Here is a 20,249-nt window from a genome sequence, read left to right on the forward strand (position 1 = left end):
AACTAATTTTCTCTACTTACCATGCCTGGCGGAACCTAAGTTCAGTGTTTGCGTTTCTCCTGAACCATTAATTACAGTACTAAAACCAAAGCAGTGTCAAGAATGCAGCCTGCGGACTTTGCTTTAGTGTGAACATCATCTGCTCTTCGTAATAGCACCAAAGACCCCCAAGTTTGGATCCTGAGTTAGGAGACCAAATAACCAAATATAGCCAACCTACTGATAAAAAAAACAAAAAAAACCAATACAGTAAAGAGTAGGAGTACTTGTGGCACCTTAGAGACTAACCAATTTATTTGAGCATGAGCTTTCGTGAGCTACAGCTCACTTCAGTCTCTAAGGTGCCACAAGTACTCCTTTTCTTTTTGCGAATACAGACTAACACAGCTGTTACTCTGAAACAGTAAAGAGTGTAAGCTTTGTCTACACTGGCAAGTGAACGACAAAACTTTTGACATTCAAAAGCATTAAAAAAACCACACGCAATCCTGAAAGACAAAAGGAAAAGCACGGGTGTGAACAGCACTTTGTTGGCAGGAACCCTGTTCTGTCGACAAAGCTACTGCAGCTCGTTGGGGGTGGAAGATTTTTGTCAGCAGCAGAGCGCTCTCCTGCCGACAAACAGCGGCTACACTGTGCGCCTTTCACTGGCACGGCTGTAACGGCACAGCCACGCCTCGTAAAGCTGCGTAGTGTAGATAAAGCCTTAGTGCGATACCAATCCTTCCAGGAAGCAGTTTCTTGCAGCACTGTTCAGTTCTCCTTACACAGAAGGTGCAGTCCCCAAAATACGTCCCAAAAACTAGCTATATTTATAGTATACCAGTTTACAAGAGCATTCTGTAGATCACCTAAGATTATATTTCACCAATCAGATTTTTACCTGGTTTTTCTTGTACCATAGTGTACCCCTTATCTCTCAGTTTTGAACACAGCTTCCCAAATCAGGTGGGTCATGAAGACACTCTGTACATTGTACCAGGGTAGAACACTTATGTATCTTGATTTTGACAGGGTTTATATTGCTAGTGCCAAACTCTATGTTTAGCTTTGCAGACTGTTGTGGGTTATATATATCTTGACAAAAGAGAGCAACAATGAATATAATACAACTTAGCATAGCTTTGTGCTAACTTTCACATATAATATAAAGTATATAATGTAAATGTGATGTGCAATACATAATAACATACGTTGGCGAACAGGAGCGAGTGTTTTATCCATTTAAGGATGTTAGCTACGAAAGAGTAGCCCATGCTGGTAAGAAAACACAAAATACCATTCTGTCAGTAAAGATCAGAACCTCCATTGTACTTGCTCATTTCAGCTTGCAAATTTTCCCTAGACAATTTAGAGGAAATGGAAGGGAAAATAACCAAATAATTGGGAAAATGGTACAGATGCCATCTGGTTTTCACAGATGGGCCTGTTCTGTAGGTCTTGTATATTACAGCTTCTCTCCCTGTCATCATTCACAGAGGAATTCAAAGTAGATAAAGATACAGAAGCAATAACACTAAAGAGTTCACATTCTGCACAGGGATTTAGCCACACAGTTCCCATTAACATTAATGGGCGTCATACAGCTAAATCCCCAGATGCTTTGATGAAGATCTACCCATGAGAGAGATCCCATTAATTCAATAGTAAAAGGTCAAGACTTAAAGTTTGCTATGAAACTGGAATGCCTTGGGAATATTACATGCTAGAAAAAATTTGCAGTACTGACTATCTAGATATTTAAATATCCCTCCATCCCTGCATCATCATCATCATATCTGTGTGCCAACCATGTGAGGATGAAATCATTCCTGCCCCCCCATGAGGTCAGGATGTATTATCCCCATTTTACAGGTGGTGAACTGAAGCACAGAGGTATGTAGTAAGTTGCATCAATATCAATCAAGAAATCTGTGACAGAGATGAGAATTGAACCCAGATTGTCTAAGTCCAGTACTTTACTTGAAACAAGACCATTGTTCCTCAGACACAAAAACAGTACTCATAATATATATTGAAACACTTCCACAGCCACATAGGACTTCACAGTTGTCACTACACTGCACACAATGGCCATTCAAATGTCCGTGTTACTTTGATAAACCTCAAATCCTTCTACTTAGTAACAAACCCACAACTTGAGGTAAGTGAAAGTCTCCTTCAACAGTTTATTTATATATTTATATATTATTTCATCTACAGATGAAAAACAGTGTCATATATATATATATATGACACTGTTTTTCATCTGCAGATCTCAAAGCACTTTACATTAGCCCCATTTTACAGATGAGGAAACCAAGACATGGATAAGTGATTTTCCAAGGTCATGCGACAGGCCAGTTACAGAGCCAGGGTTAGAATGCGGATGTCCCAAATCCCAGGCTAGTGTTCTATGCACTATGACAGTGGTTCTCAATCAGGGGTACATGTTGTGCCCCTGGGGGTATGCAGAGGTCTTCCAGGGAGTACATCGTCTAGATATTTGCCTGGTTTTACAACAGGCTACATAAAAAGCACTAGTGAAGTCAGTACAGCTAAAGCAGCTAAAGCTTCATACAGACAATGACTTGTTTATACTGTTCTATATACTATACACTGAAGTGTAAGTACAATCTTTCTATTCCAATTAATTTATTTTATTGTTATATGGTAAAAATGAGGAAAGAATCAATTTTTCAGTAATAGTGTGCTGTGACCCTTCTGTGTTTTTATGTCTGATTTTGTAATCAAGTAGTTTTTAAGTGAGATGAAACTTGGTGGCACACAAGACAAATTGGACTCCTGAAAGGGGTAGAGTAGTCTGGAAAGGCTGAGAGTCACTGTACTAGGATGCACTGCTTCCCCATAGCATAGATTCAGTTGAGCTGTTCCAGTTCTCCCCAGTAAAGAGCAGGGATATGTTAACAATAGATAGTTCTTCACAATGTTGCAACAATTATGTTTTCTGTTACCAGTGATCAAGTTTACTACTGTGTTTTATTTCAGAGTAACAGCCGTGTTAGTCTGTATTCGCAAAAAGAAAAGGAGTACTTGTGGCATCTTAGAGTCTAACCAATTTATTTGAGCATGAGCTTTCGTGAGCTACAGCTCACTTCATCGGATGCATACCGTGGAAACTGCAGCAGACTTTATATATACACAGAGAATATGAAACAATACCTCCTCCCACCCCACTGTCCTGCTGGTAATAGCTTATCTAAAGTGATCATCAGGTTAGGCCATTTCCAGCACAAATCCAGGTTTTCTCACCCTCCACCCCCCCAACACAAATTCACTCTCCTGCTGGTGATAGCCCATCCAAAGTGACAAATCTTTACACAATGTGCATGATAATCAAGTTGCAATCATTGCAGGAAATGGCCCAACTTGATTATCATGCACATTGTGTAAAGAGTTGTCACTTTGGATGGGCTATCACCAGCAGGAGAGTGAATTTGTGTGGGGGGGGTGGAGGGTGAGAAAACCTGGATTTGTGCTGGAAATGGCCTAACCTGATGATCACTTTAGATAAGCTATTACCAGCAGGACAGTGGGGTGGGAGGAGGTATTGTTTCATATTCTCTGTGTATATATAAAGTCTGCTGCAGTTTCCACGGTATGCATCCGATGAAGTGAGCTGTAGCTCACGAAAGCTCATGCTCAAATAAATTGGTTAGTCTCTAAGGTGCCACAAGTACTCCTTTTCTTCTTACTGTGTTTTAGTACACTATTCTGTCTGCAAGTGCTTTTCTAGTATAGTCTAATGCAGAATATTATTGGCAGACATTTTTCCTCTTTCATCAAAAAAATGTATATTAACTTGCTGTATTTCATCTAACAAACATTTAATTTAGTCTTGCTTCCCAGAAGTCTTTCACAGTATTTCAGAGTTAAATGATATGTAAAGAGTGATAAATGGCCATTCAGCTTTACTCTGGGAGTAAAGGTCAATTTATTAAAAATGAAAAAATACTACTAACGTAACTTAGGGGGGGAAACACCAAATATAAAATTAAATAAAAGCAATCTTACCAATGAAGCTTTTTCTACCACAAAACCCAACATTTCGTTTTTCAGGGAGTGAGCCTATGCCTACAGTTAAAAGTGATGCTTACATCCATCCATATTCAGGAAGCAGTTAAACATGGGCGAGATATTTACAGGTATTTACGCACCTAACTTCCTTAAGCATTTTCTTAAGTCTCACTGAATTCCAAGTGCCATTCCTGAATAGGAATGCTTTCCTGAATCAGAGCCTGTGGCCCTGATCCCAATGAAGTTAATTATAAGAATCCCTTTGACATAAATGATGCATGATCAAGCCTTTACTCCACAATATCACCTCTAAATTCTACCCAAGAGCTAACTGTAGCCATCAGAAAATATATTGCAGAGTATTTTTTTTCCTGTAACCTGAAGGAAGAGTGGGCTTGAGCCTCATCTCACAGAAGTCAGCTCAGATATTTCCATCAACTTCAATGGGAACAAGACAGGACCCAGCATCACCTAATTTTCATTAGGGAGTAGCTACACATTTACTTGTCCAAGGTATTTATTAAACTAAGCCTCTAAGAAGTCAAAATCTTTGGGAATATGTGGAGTGAAAAAGAATAAGTTTTTTGTTTTTATTTACTGAAGCCTTTGAAATGCTTCTAATCCACATCCTAGCATCACCAGCTAATTTATTATTCATAGTTTGCTTCATCTTTTCATATACATGTTATGGAAAATTAATGTAATAATATTCATGAAGATAGAAGAAATTAGAGTAGCATCACAAACCGGGCACAACACGCTGGAAGCAGGTGCTGTGAAAGGCTTAGTACATATCTCTGGCAGATTATTTTTGTCCCTATCTATACTGCCCTTATTTTAGTTCTGTGCCTGTCCTGCACAGCTATTATAAATCAGTGCTTGATTATATCACAGTTTTGAGATATGGGGGTGGGGGAATTAAGAAATCACACACAGGATTACTTCATTTCATAATTTTAAATCAAGCACTCTGCAACTAAAAGGTTGATCAATTCACTCACTTGGCTGCCAATTCAGAGAAGTATCTCTATTCAGCACAACATTTAAGGAGGTGATAAAACTGCTTAAGGGATGGCCTGAATAGACATTGATTTAAGCGCTTTTGTAGACTCAGACTTTAAGGTCAGAAGGGACCATCATGAGCATCTAGTCGACCTCCTGCGCATTGCAGGCCACAGAACCTAACACCCCCACCCCACCCCGAAATAGACCCCTAACCTCTGGCTGAGTTACAGAAGTCCTCAAATCATGGTTTAAAGACGTCAAGTTACAGAGAATCCACCATTTACTCTAGTTTAAATCTGTTTATTTGAGCATAAGCTTTCGTGAGCTACAGCTCACTTCATCGGATGCATACTGTGGAAAGTGTAGAAGATCTTTTTATACACACAAAGCATGAAAAAATACCTCCCCCCACCCCACTCTCCTGCTGGTAATAGCTTATCTAAAGTGATCACTCTCCTTACAATGTGTATGATAATCAAGTTGGGCCATTTCCAGCACAAATCCAGGTTTGCGAATACAGACTAACACGGCTGTTACTCTGAAACCTCTAGTTTAAATCTGCCACTGACCTGTGCCCCATGCTGCAGAGGAAGGCGAACCCCCCAGGGTCTCTACCAATCTGACCTAAAGGAAAACTCTTTCCTGACCCCAAATATGGTGATCAGTTAGACCCTGAGCATGTGGGCATGACCCACCAGTCAGACACCTGGGAAAGAATTCTCTGTAGTAACTCAGAGCCCTCCTCATTTAGCATCCCATCACCAGGCAGCTTTCCAGAACTATGAAAACATTATCTAGATCCAGAATATGGTTCTTAGTTACCTGTAGAGCTGGTTCATCCTTTTTTAAAGAAACATTACTGAAGTTTTTCATTTACTAAAAACTGTCATTTTAGTCATTAAAAACTTAAATGAAAATGTTATTAAATGTTATAAAATGGTTAAAAAGCTTCATTTTTTAAAAAATAAAATGAATAATGGTCCATTTCAAACACTCTGAAACAAAATCAACTTCAAAAAATTTTTCCTCTGATTAGGTTTTAATTTCTTAACCAGTTATAGCAATGCAGACCATCTCCCAACACAAATCTGATACTTGATTTCACTAAGTGACTTAGACATACAACTAGTAAAAACTATACAACATTATTTGAAGTGTTTGAGACATTTTACTTGAACACTGTTGAGATTTTGGTTTGGACAATTTTGTACCGCTAATTCATTTTGACAAAGCAATTGGTGGAGCACCACAGAAACATGGAAAATTTTGAAACCACGTTTCACTCAGACAGAACCTATTACCAGTCGGGAGGGGGGGGGGGGAATAATTTTAAAATAAGTAAAAATATTCACAAAATTTGGAATGTTTTAGGATAAACAGGTCTGGTTTTATTGTATAAGGAAATAATCCTCAAATATTAAATAGACTTCCATGGTGAACTGTACACCTCCAATCTTTGTCATGCAGGAAGTCACACTTCATCCAAAAAAATGTTGCCTATTGTCCACCAGTGAGAGTACTAATGAAGAACTTAAAAGCACACTGACTAGTTCACTACCCTGTTAATATATGAGTATAGTAGATCTTTTGCTTATTTTAAGACAGCAAAAGAGGAATGGCCAAATTCTCTCATACTGATGTGAGTCTGCCACAACTTCACTGATGTCAATAGTTACCCCAGTGTAAATCCAGGGTAAGTGAAAGCAAAGTTTGGCCAGTTCATTTACAGTATGAAATTACATTCATTCACGTTTGTACATAAAGTGTGTGTTTAATATTCTGATTTCATTGACCAGATATCTTTATAACTGTATCCCATAAGTCAGTGGTTCTCAAACTTTTTTTTTCGCGGACCACTTGAAAATTGCTGAGGGTCTCGGCGGACCACTTAATGATCTTTCCAAAGGTTCGTACTGTTAGCTAACAACTGTAAAGTGATTTGGATAAAAGCACTATATAAAAAATACTTAATAATAATTAACATTTTTTGTTCTACAAATAAAAGCACACAACTCATATTTTAATATCAGTAGTCTTACCTTTCTAATACAATGGGTGTGCCCTCTCTCTCCTGCCACCGCAGCCATGGAGCTGGGCTGGGAAGGAGGGGGCTCTCTCCTCTCTCCTGCACTGCAGCAGCCCCTGAGTTGGGGCTGGGAAGCAGGGGGGTCTCTCCCCGGCCACAGCAGCCACAGAGCTGAGGCTGGGAATGAAGGGGGTCTCTCCTCAGCAGCCATAGCCCTGGAGCTGGGGAAAGTTGCCTCTTTCTCTGGCCGCAGCAGCCCTGCACATCCCAAATTGCCCCCCCCCCATTCTCACCCCACTACCCCTCCCACCTACCCTTATTTCCCCCCCCCAGGGGCACCACCTCACCCTACATGTGCATCTCCAGGGTCCAGGCACCTAATTATTGGAGCCACGCCAGCCTCTCTCATGTGCGGCCGCCCAGGTGTGCACCTTAGTGTGAACTATCCGCGGACCACCTGAATGGAGCTCGCGGACCACGAGTGGTCCGCGGACCACAGTTTTAGAATCTCTGCCATAAATCAAACAATCTTCTGAAGAAGTAGGACATTTTAGCATACTACACCTTTAAATATATATGTACTTAATCGTTATTTGAAGTTTTTGGTGTCTAAAGGTCAATTTGGGGATTTCAATATGCCATATTTGACCAGTGCAGTACAGTAGGAAAGGAATGCACTCAGCTCAGGGTTTATTCCTCTGAAGTTAAAATAGAAACCCAGAATGGTTGAATGATTGCCATTGATTCATTCTGACTTTGAGAAAGAGTCAGAAACAATAAGGTCTCTGGACTCTCACTCACCTGCTCTTATTGCCTTCTAAGGAACTAAAATGATGTATTGGTGGTGACAGCTGGTATAGATGTAAACTCCAAAGAAATCCTGTACATCAAGAAATAGTCAAAGAAAAATATTTGGATATTGTGTTAATTCTCAATGATTAAAAACAAGAAATGATCTTTTGAAATACAAACAAGGCCATACAGTACCATGGTAAGATTCTATGATGGAGTCCAGTACCAGGTGACTTGGTTATATGCCTCTTTAGGGCCATAGCAGCCATGAGTCAGAAACTGTTTGTAGTGTCCTCAAGAAGGCTCCCTGGTGGGAGATTAGCATCTTCTAAGACCTATTGTTCTCCCTAATGGCCCTTCCCAGCCAGCCATCTAGACTGATTGCATTCTGCCTAGTGGGCGTTCCCCAGGTGTAAATGTATTTGTAATACAGACATAGTCAATATTCCTAACTTCAGATACGAATAGGATAATCATATTCAGTAAATCATAACCTTTTCTATTATATCTCACATGATCTATCTTGCATAAAATAGATCATAATTACACCATAATCATATCATAACAATATCTCTCTGAAGAATATGGGGCTTAGTGTCACAGCTGGCATTAGTGCAGATCAGTACTTAACTTGTGCCAGGGCACCTCTGGGCTTGCTGCATCAGTTATGAATGTAAAAAAATTGCTTGAGCCCCAGCACCTAATTACGTCAGCACCCAGCACCTCTTTCATTACAAATTAAGCAGTGGTACAGACAAAGCATTATGTTGCTTTTTCCTGCTGCGCATGTGTGGGAGAAAGGCATCTAGCTCTCCTGGAAACCAAAATGAAGCATTACTCAAAGTGGAAATGTATATGATCTTGCTGTGTTCTTCAAGACACAGAAGCCAGGATCTGAGCATCTAGTTTAACTCAGTTAAATACAAAAGATCCCATTGTTTAATAACAGAGGTACTGCGTGATTTTTCAAAGGTGCTGAGCACCTCTTGTTCCCATTTGACTTCAATGGGTTTTGTGGTTGCTTGGCAACTCTGAAAACACACACACACACACACACAAAATTTCAAATCTAGTAATCTACTGTGAGTGTGTGAGAGAGTGGGTGGGTGAGTTCTATTGCTCACAGCATTTTAATTGTTTTTAATTAAATTACTGCATTCATAATAACTTAGAATTTTTATAGTGCTTCATATGCTCCAGCCATTGTATAGATACTAACCAAGGAATTCTCATAGCACCCCTGAGAGATAGGTGGATTGGGAGTCTAATTAAACACCTTTACAGATGAGGAAGCCAAGACAAAAAGGCAAAATAATTTGTTACGTGCCACACAGTAAGTGAGTGGCATAGCCAGGGTTGAAATGAAGAACACCTCATGACTCCTAGTCTCATTCTCATTGCTCCAGACCACACTGCCTCTATGTACCTGCATGACAAAATTTGTGGAAAATTACTAAAAATTCAGGGATTTTGTACCACAGCCACCCAATCTTATATTTCTTGCACTATTTTTCCCCCTTTTCAGAAGGAACAGGGCAAGGATTTAAAAAGATAAAATAGAAGGGTTTTTTTTTTTAAAAAAAAAAACAGCTTCAGAGGAAGGCTAGTTTTGAATCTTGTTTTTATTGTAAATTCACATTCTAATTACTGGTGTCCATTCCATTTCAAATGTGTGTGAGTGGCTTCTAATGACAAATTAAGAGGTGCCATGAGTTTGGCCCACATGGAAGACACATTGCATTCTATCTTGGCGATTTCTAGGAGTTTGGGTGAATAAGAAGCAATAAAATGAATCATTTTTATGAACTATTTCAAGTCCCTGTCTTTCAAAGGAAATGAGCTAAATCATTTTTTCGTTCTGATAATACAGTATATCAAAGACAAATCTATACAACGGAAAAATATGAGAGATTTTCCCCCAGAAGCCACACAGAACCTAATCTTCCAAAATGGAATCTCCAAGCACCAGGAATTTCAGATTTGTTTTTAACAGTCATGAATATCATTTACTATGGAGAAATAAATACGATCAGGAGGAGATGTACTATGTGGAAGACGAACTGCAATAGCATTGAATGATATCATCATTCTAAGGGATATTAATTGTCTGAGATGGAGATTTTATTATCTAGGCGAAATGCACAAAAAAGCAAACATTTATTTTCATGATTATTAAATTAAGGCTAATTATGAATCATTAACAATCAGCATGCAAGAAAATTGGGTTTTGCCAGGCTAATATTCCAAGTACCAAAAAAAAAAAAAATACAATCCAGACTTCAATTAGCTGAGGTCACATTGCTTATTTAAATATCTGATCAAATAAGGATTTAAATAAATGAAATAAAATGAACACACAGCGAAACACACTAAACTAGAGTCCCCATCCTGCAAAGTGTGACAGGAAAGCAGACACTTAATATATACTGCAGGACTCTGCTGGCACAGGACTACTTGCCAGTGGCACTCTTTGCAGGCTTGCGCCATAAAAGAAAGAAAACATAAGCATGCAGGTTATTAAAAACCACAAAGAACAGAGGAATACATTTCCTTCTCGGGTAATATTTACTTTGGGTTAAATTGGACCCTCTCTGAGCTGAGTATGGAGGGGTCCTCCACGTGCTATGTGTCTTCCTCATTTCATTCCCACACACATGCACACACACTTTAGAACCAGTGGAGAGCTCGCCACAGGGGTGCCATTTAGAAAAGGGGGAGATTTGGGGGCATAGGTGAAAAGAAGGGGCCAAAATCAAGGGAAGGGATAGCAATGGTATAGAGAAGTTCCCACTCTACCTGTGGTACTTATGAAGCCACATCACCATAGTATCTGAGCGCCTCACAGTGTCTAACCTATTTATTCTCACAGCCCCACGAAGGTAAAGCAGTGCTGTTATCCCCATTGTATAGATGGGGCACTGAGGCACACACAGACTAAAGGCCAGATTTTCAAACGTGTTTAGGCACCAAGTGGAATTTTCAAAAGTGCCTAGAAGTTAAGGTGTTTTGTAAACCCCACTAGATGCCTACCTGCATCTTTGGGTGCCTAAAATGCTTTGAAACTCGGTCCTTAAGGCACTGGCCTGAGGTCATACAGGAAGTCCACGGGGGGAGTAGAACCCAGATTTTTCAGAGCTAGATCCCTATCCAGCAGATCAGCCTACTGCTCTGCTGCATGCTGCAAAAAAAGAGGATCTGAAAGATGGGAGCAAAACCAAGGCGGACAGTTCTCTGAGACTCCAGCAAACGGTCCCAGGAGGTTGGGACGGATGTCATGGATGGCAGCATGAAAAGCAGCACAGAGACCAGGAACGATGGAGAATGAGAGTCAAATGAGAAGAGATCACTTAACTCCCAAGGGGTGGCAGGTTCTGCTCCATGCTGGGCTGTAGAGCAATGGCTGTTGTGCAATTAACTGAAAACCATTTTGTTTTGTCATATTTTGTTCCAAGTTTGAGAAAAGGAATCACAAAGTGTCATACAAGTATCAGATGTGTTTATGCCTCAAATTCCTAGGGTTTCAGCTGTATCCAGGCAAATTCCAGAACAAAGAACAGATTGCATCCAGAGTCCATGAAGTTGACTATTATTGTCATGATTTGTATTATTCACTGGGCACCATCTGTGTGCACAGCACTGTTCAGAATATGCCAGAAAATGTAGTCCCTGAGCCAATGTGTATAAGATGTGTACTCTGGATAAGATGGCTCAGATATTTAAGTATGAAGTATATAGTTATTGACCATGTTCTCACTTGTTCAATGTGATGTTAGTATCTATGAGTGGAGGCGCTGATGGCAATAGAAATTTTACTGGATTAAGGACTAGAAGATTTGACCCTCCAACTTTCCTTCAAGAGGAAGAGCTTCCCAGAACTCCTGTGCCTGTTTATTTTCTGTTCCTGCCTGCAGTGGCCCTGATATACCTCAGAAGTCTCAATTTTTTTCTCAACTTTAAAATGGAATTGTCTTGGTGTTTGGTTTTAAATATTCTCCTGTGAGAACTGCAACTCAGTCACTCTGGTTTTGTGTTTAAGAGCCTTCTGGAAAGTAACTAGCCTTTAAATAGAAGTAAAAAGCACTGCTGCCAACTCTCCTGATTTAGTAATGCCTGCTCTCTCAGCATCCCCAGACAGTTTTTAGTACCTTGCAAGACCAGCCTTGATGTCTCTTCTCTTCCATACTCAGCATTCTCTTCTCTTTCAAGCAGCAGAAATTGATTGGTTAGGTCTGGGGATAATGGTATGTGCCTCTTCGGTAATGTTTTGTGAGATCCACAAATGAAAAGTGCTAGGTATTATCATTATACATTGCTGTAATGTTATCCTTCTCCAGCATTTGGGTTGAAAACAGATATATTGAAATGTAATGCAATAAGTATATTTTACTGACTTTTTTTTTTAATGTCCTCTGTAGATTTTTGTTGTTTAAAGTTTGGGTTTGCAGGGTAGAATTTGGGAACTCTTTATTTTAAAGAAAATGTTTTTTATGCTCTGATTTGGTGGGGGATGGTGTTGGGTTCTCCTTAATCCATTATTAGACACCTTTTTAATTCATTTGACATTGTTAAACTGAAAAAATATACTTTAACGGGTTGTATTTATTTGTGAACTTTGAATTTGCAGTCTTACAGACGTCCTCTTTTGCTTTGCTGAGAATCCCTCAATTTTTATATCATAAGACTTATATTGAACATTGGCATTTCAAAAAACATGCTGTAAATTTAAAATCATAATAAAAAAGTGACTATACCACACGTCACTATCAATAGAATGGTTGTTTCCATAGTAACTAATGTAGAGTGCTTCAAAAGGGAAAAAGCAGAGAGACTAAAAGTGACAATGTACAATCCACACAGGCGTATAAAGTATTAAACTGCATGTATGTGATATAAGAAAGAAGCGTCATGGTTGCGTGGCATGCTGTAACATTTTTCTACTTGTTTCAGTCACTGGCAAGTAATGCTGTAATTTCAAGCTTACAGCACTGGGGGTGGGGAGGGGGAAGATGCCTATCACTTGGTGGCATTAGGTTTCAATTCTCCCCGCCCAGCAAGGATTATCAGCTAACAGAACCACCACACTTACTTTTGGGGCCCAACATACATGCAGGACCTTTCCCTATAGGTGTGTCATGGGGTCCACTCACCGCTGGTTTCCTGGTTGGTCTGGGGATTAGCTGGTTCCAGGTCTGACACCCTTTTCTGTCAGTTCCTTCCCCTATAGGCTCTCTATCTTCATGACTTAGCCCTCCAGAGAGGTCACTATAGTCCTCCCCTTCTGGGCTATCAAAGTCCTCCATACAAAAATGGCAATCTTCCCTTCACTGCCCTGACCATGCCACACCTCCAATGTCTGGTAGAGGACAGGCCCATGTTCCAGGTTCCAGATCAGGGACCCTATCTCTAGCAACAGTGGCCTCCTTTCTGGCAGACTATGTTGCCCTTTTCCTGGACTCCTTCCTACTTCTCAGCTCTACCTTCTGCCTGTCCCCATCTCTGGGTTTACCAGCCCAAACTCCCTCCTCCTTGGGAGGACCCCAAGTACACATACCTTCTCCCAGGAAGTGACTGTAAACTATCTCCCCTGCAAACCCTTCTACCACCAATTTCCTGTCTTTATAAACCTCATCCAGCTCTTCCCCTTGCTGGACTTCATCAGCAATTAGGCCTTAGCATGCCCTTACTTTCCTCCAGGTGCATCCTATAGGTTAATTGGCCTAATTTACCCATGCAGGCCTTGTGTGGGGTGGACACCACATCACATGGTGCTATTCCTCTTAAGGTGGAGGTAGAAGTTGATGACTGGCAACCAGACCACATAAGCCACAACAGTGGACCAAACAATGGTTTAGGCAGTAACACCTCCTAGCTGGCAAACAGCTCTATCAAGAACTTTCTGTGAGACTACAGTTTAAAGGAAGAAAGCCAGCCAATGCCTCAGTGCAGCCAGAAGAAATTCCTTCCACCTGTTGAAGACAGAAGAAATGGAGTCTTGCAACTAGTAATCCAATTGTATAGTATTAGTGACATAGCTCAAAGCTTTTTTCCCTGTCTCCACCTCCTGGAAGGAAATATACATTATGCTGGCATCACCAGTAATACATAAATAAAAGTATAAGTTGGCCCTACTCATGGACCTACAAGCACCCCTATTCAAATCCTCCCACTGTCATCAGAAATGTCTTTAGCTTTTATACATACATCAGCTATGGATCTAAAGTTATAAGGAATTCATGTTGAAAAAAATAAGTTACAGAAACTGAAAAAAAATCAGCCTTTTTTGTCCCCAAAATAACTATTTCCAATTTTCAGTGGCTCAGCTTTAGTGTGCCTGTAGCAATATTACCTTGGGCCGTGATCACAGTGTGTCTGACCAAGCAGAGAGATCTAATGACCGAGTTAATACTTTCATGGATCCTTATTCAACAATAAGAGAACCACTTACTCAGTCATCATAACAGTTACCCATAGTACCTCAGTCTTTCTTGGTATTTGCATCTTCCATGAAAATATTAACTGGGCCTTCAGACCTTTCTGTGTGGTCAGGTATAATGTGATCATAGCCCATGGGGATACTGCTAAATGCAAATTAAAAATGAGCCACTGAAAATTGGATATAGTTATTTTGGGGACGAAAAGGCCAACTTTTTTCAGTTCTTGTAACTTATTTTTGCACCAGGAGTTCCCTATAATAATTTTAAAACCATAGCTGACACGGATGAATATATAACAGTTAAAGATGTTTCTGATGACTCTGAAGGATTTGAATGGAGTGCTCTCAGGTCCATGAGTAGGTTCAATTTATATTTTCATTTATGTATCAGTGGTAGTGCCGGCATAATATAGGCATATTCAGAAGTACACAGTGCCAGACGAATTCTTCTCCTATTGAAGTCAATGTTAAGTCTCCTATAGGCCATTGCTTAACATTTTTAAAATTCTATCCTTCATGTCCTTCCCAAATATGAACACTGCAGTCAGGCTAACTTCCACAGGGTAACTTTTTTCCTTAAGTGAATACTTGAGAATACCCACGCATTACCAATACAATTTTATTTGACTGCCACTTCAAATAGCCAATTTATTTTGAGGGAGGAGCTTTGAAATGGTGTGGGGGGGGGGCACTAACGAGAGTTATCACCATTTCCACAGCTTAGATTGTAGAGGAACAATGATAATAGGAATGGCAAGACCCCATTCCTGTAAATATCACACTTCTATGAGTAGTGTCAAATTATAGTGGAGTGGCAGATAAACTTATAATACAAGTCTAGCTTTTGCTATATGTGGGTACCAGCAAGTATGACCTTTGATTACTGGAACAGAAATAGAACCAAGAACATGTTAGTCTCAAACACTATGAAAATATGATTACCTACATTAAAAGCTATTTTAATATTTAGGGCAGGGAGAGAGGTGGTAACTCAAAATCTCAGTCAACAAGAATATAATTAATTACTCCAACAAAGGTAGTCCTGATATCACAAAAAGGGCCAAAGCTGGATTGGAATATCTGAAACAGGTGATAATAAAGCAAGTAAACTTGTAAATTAGAGTTCATAATCCCCCATAGGGGGATTCAACTTGTTCAACTTAGACTCATTTAAAACAGAACAGGAGAGTGATCAGTTAGAATCCCATGGCTTTTTTCAACTCAAGGAAATACAGCATGGAGTAGTGGTCCTAAAATTAGAAGTTTTCCCAACAATAAATTCTATCCTCTCCACATCACAAATTGAAGAAAGAAAACAACCTCAAGTTCTGAAAATTTAAACTCATAAGATACAAAAAAAGCCAATATTAGTAGTTCTCTACAATCCAACTTCTAGCCACAATGGAAAGTGTTGCTGAAATCAAAGATTTCTATATGATGTTCAAACACTAATGGTTCCAGTGTTCTTACATCTTCTAATTCGGCTTTTAATTGCTGACTGACATAGACTCAGTAGGAAAGGAAATAAAAGTAATACTTTCAAAATGTTCATATTTTTCTGAAGCTAATACCAGGAAATTTTAGGACTCTTCCTAAGGTATGTTGGCACCACCTATGTGTCATATTTCATTATTTTATAATGAGGCAAGCATCTAAAAAAAGTAATGCAGGTGACATTCTATTAAAAGAAAAAAAGTAAAAGAGTTTTCAGAGGTGGCATGATACTGATATAAGGAACTATTTATCTGTGCTAGTGCCTTTTGCAATACAGATTTAAACAAGTCATTTATGCACTAAATATTTAACTCAAATATTTTATCTGAGTTTTCTATAAAAACATCATCTAAATGTGCAGTGCACTTTCTGTGGATATGAACATGGGACACTGGAAGAAGGGACCTAAATCGAGATTTTTTCATTTTATACTACTATGTTTTCTTCATCTTCCTTTTCTAGACAAACCAATCATCTTTCTCAACTTCCTTATCTTGGTAACTATGGGTGAGAGATGAGCTTGTTTACTGTAATCTTTGTGGTTCTGTCAGGGCTTGGCATCTCTGAAAATTAACACTGGATCTATAAACCCTGTGACCTTCAAAAACGGTCAGATCCAGACCTTGGAATTCAGACTCTCTCTATGATGGACCAAACTTCAATACTAAATCCAAATACGCCTAAACTTCATAAAAATGCAGATTCATATCAGATCTCAGATCCAAACATTGTGACTCAGGATCATCTCAAATCATCCAATTCTTCAAGTTTTCTGGTCCTTTCATGACTTGACTAGACCAGGATTTAGGAAGACCTGGGCTGTGACTCTAGGCAGTCCAGCCTGTATTTAATTAGACTGGAGCTAGAGAGACAGTGAGAATGACAGGGTTATGTTTGTGCTCAGCATCCTCAATAAAGAATTTGCTTTGTATTCACTACAGTCAAGGCCTGTCTCTTACCTATCACAACAAATATTACATGTTTCCTCTTTTTCTCATGGGTACAAATATCAGATTGCCATCCCACACAATCATGCTGCATAAATATCATATCATTACAAACAGTTCAACCCAGTCACATTGAAGCCATGGCATTCAAAATGTAAAAAGATTTTGAATTCTAAATATTCAATCATCCAAGAGACAACCACCCCAAAAGTACATAACTTTTTCAAGTAACTTCTAATTAATTTAGACAATGTAAGTTTCAAGTAACTTCTAATTAATATCTAATCTAATAAGTAATTTTCAAGTAACTTCTAATTAATTTAGAAAAAAAAAATTCTAATGAATTTGGCAGGCCCGTACTCTAGTTACTCATCACAGTTCATTCATCCCTAATACAATGGCAAAATGCAGCGAAACTTACTAGTCATTGCAGCGTCTTCTTAGAAAATGGAGGAGCATTATGTTTTGAAATTTATTACAAAATTCCTGTGATGTAGCAGCCACTATTAAACCATCATATTTGAAGACTTCAAAAGCAGCTGGTAATATCTGAGGTCAAATGACTTATGCTTTAAAAACCTCTTTTCATAGTCTAAACCCAGAAGTCTTCTATATTTGTTGACGGTAGTATCGTATTTGCATCCTGTCATATACACCTATGTACTTTTAAAATACATAAAATACCAGATCTTATTTTGTTTCCTGTTTCCTAGAACATTGCTTAGAAGTTTTCACCCGAGACTGTGACACCTGTCAGTACAATCTATGGTATGATAGGTCAAGAGGAGTAGTTAAAGGAATCAAAGAAAGCAGGCATAGACTCATAGACTGTAAAGCCAGAAGGGACCATCACGATCACCTAGTCTGACATCTTCCATATTGCAGGCCACAGAACCTCACCCACCCATTCTTGTAATAGACCCATAAACTTTGGCTGAGTTACATATCATGATTTCAAGACTTAAAATTACAGAGAATTCACCATTTATAGTAGCTTAAACCTTCAAGTGACCTGGAACCCACACTACAGAGGAAAGTGAAAAACCCCTAGGGTCTCTGCCAACCTGACCCAGGGTAAAATTCTTTCCCAACCTCAAAAATAACATGACAGATTATATTGCATAAGATTAAGATATGTGAAAAGTGTCCTACTATACAACTCTGTTTGAAAAAATACCATAGAAAAACTAGGTAAATAAACACTGTGTTTGTACTTTCCTATATATGTTACATATGTCCGGAAATTACACTTCAGCAATGAGATAGATATTTTTTTTAAAAATGAAAAGAATCAGTTTAGTGGGTTTTAAAAAAGGTGTATCTGAGTACAGCACCTTTAGAACAACAACTGTGACGCCCACGTACTTTTAATATCTCCTAGGCAATAGTTATACCATCCAGTATACAATGAAACTTACTCTTAAGTATATATAAAATGTAATGAAATATTATGTTTTTGAGGGAACTGAATCAAATCAACTAGGTGCAATAAAATTTTAGGAAATATCATATTATGATAACCATTCTGCCCATGTTTGTTTACTATATAAATATACATAAGTGCATAGACAAAATTTTTGTACACAATTGTAAAGTTAATGGAAAGGTGGTCCAGTGACATTACACACACACACACATGCAAAGTTTTCCAAACTTGTGTGCATCAAATTCCTAAAATTAAATTTAGTCAAGTAAATAAAAGTAGCCTGATTTTCGGAGGTGCTGGGCATTCCCAAATCCCACTGAAGTCAGCAGTATCTTTGAAAATAAGAAAGCATGCACTATATATCAATTTGAGACTAACAAAATATTTAAAATCTCTGGAAAGAACAGTCTATTACCACAATATCTGATGACACATCAATTACTCTCACTATTGAAGAAGCACTGTCATTAATCGGAGAATGTTTTTATTGCAGTCAATATGTGTGTGGGGGTGGGGGGAGAGTGTCAACTCCTATAAGACAAAATAAGGGTTGATTTTTCTATTTTAAATAACCACAAACTAATTGCAACTCCCTAAATTCTGGGAGTAAACAGGTAGTTAAAACATTCTGCATCCAAGTTTGTGTGAAAGATTCTCTTTCACCACTACCACAATTTAAGAATTTTCTCATTTAATTATAATTTAGCTGTATTTATTTAAAGATGACAAATTCAAAGGTAAAGACAACTTTATCCTCTTCGTTTAAACAATCTGTTTCCACACTAACCTATCTCAAATTCCCCAAGCAACTGTTCTAATTGAAGTACAGTAGCCAAATAAATCCCATTATTTAGGTCAATGTCTGGGAGTTTGTTTATTGATGTTGTTGTTAAAACATTTATCATGTTGGGAAATCTATTTGCAGAGAGAATCCTTGGAATATAAATTTTAAAAATGCTATTGATTGCAAAACAAAAAAAATCTACACAATTATTTTCCTCATACCACATGTGCAATTAACACTTTAATTGCAATGTAAATAATTGGCTAATTAATCATAACACGTTTGTTATTTGAAAACTAAAATATAAAGTATATAATATTTTTACTCATTTTACAGCCAAATGATTTTAGAAGGGAATAGTCTAACTCAATCTTAAAATGCTTTATCATCACATATCAGCTGCACCAAGCACCTGGAAATAGCAGGTGAAATAAACTAAATATTGCAGCTCTGCCATCTGATACATAAAATGAACCGAACATAAATGAATGTTTAAAGCATTCATTATAGAATAAACGTTCTTGAACACTTTGCAAAGTTGGCATATGTATCTGTGTTTTAAAATCGAGAGCAAGAGATTAGGTCATTTCTTAAAATAAAAGACAACAGATAAACAGACTGGGATATCGAGCTAACATTTCACACGCTCATACTGTTGCTATTTAAGTAGTGTAAAGTATACATCATGTATACAAATTTTCCAATAATATTCGAACAGTAAAGGACTGATATCTCTGGTGTTCTGAAACCATGTTGTACTCCTACAAATGGAACATCAGAGCAGCAGCTTGTAACAAGACAACTGGAGGCAAAATGTTAACATAGTTACATTTTCTGGGGGGAAAAAATCAGGAGCGAAAGTTTCCTAATGTCATTTGCCCAACTGTTTCAGAGAAATTAAAAAGCCTCCTACCTTTCTGTACACCAGCATGTTTGGGGATTCATCAGCCACCCCGTTGCTGCTCTGCCCATAATTATTTCCTTGCGCCATGTCCCAATGCTATGGTCCTCTGGCAAAGGTTGCGCTGAGCAATTGGCCACTGTGAAAGGTAAGAGCGATCTCTGTGAGATACAGCTGCAGCAGGTCTCCTTCCCCCTACTGACGGTGATTAATAGAGCTGACTTACTCCCATCACTTTACCATCATCCGTTTCTCCGCCCGACATTTATGCTGGGGCAAAACAGCTAATTCCCCGTTTACTGCCATTACCCCCTTGTAAATACTGAATGAGTGTAATGTACTAACTCAGTTTCGACTTTAATGAATTGTCACTTCACACCGCTCCGCTGACACCCCCCCCCCCCCCCCCGCCTCCCAGCTGAGC

The 20,249-nt window shown here is 38.7% G+C and overlaps 1 protein-coding gene across 6 annotated transcripts in view; it reads right to left on the minus strand.

Annotated features, from left to right (window-relative positions):
- RGS7 (regulator of G protein signaling 7) overlaps window positions 1-19,915 on the minus strand; it is a 420,392-nt gene extending 400,477 nt beyond the window's left edge. For all 6 annotated transcript variants that reach the window (XM_077811866.1, XM_077811869.1, XM_077811867.1 and 3 more), the window contains exon 1: window positions 19,838-19,915. In XM_077811866.1, coding sequence (XP_077667992.1) covers window positions 19,838-19,915 — 78 coding nt within the window. The remainder of the gene's footprint in view (window positions 1-19,837) is intronic.
- Window positions 19,916-20,249: the final 334 nt, after the last annotated feature.

Source organism: Eretmochelys imbricata, chromosome 3 (assembly GCF_965152235.1).
Source record: "Eretmochelys imbricata isolate rEreImb1 chromosome 3, rEreImb1.hap1, whole genome shotgun sequence".
NCBI classification, from domain to species: Eukaryota; Metazoa; Chordata; order Testudines; family Cheloniidae; genus Eretmochelys; species Eretmochelys imbricata.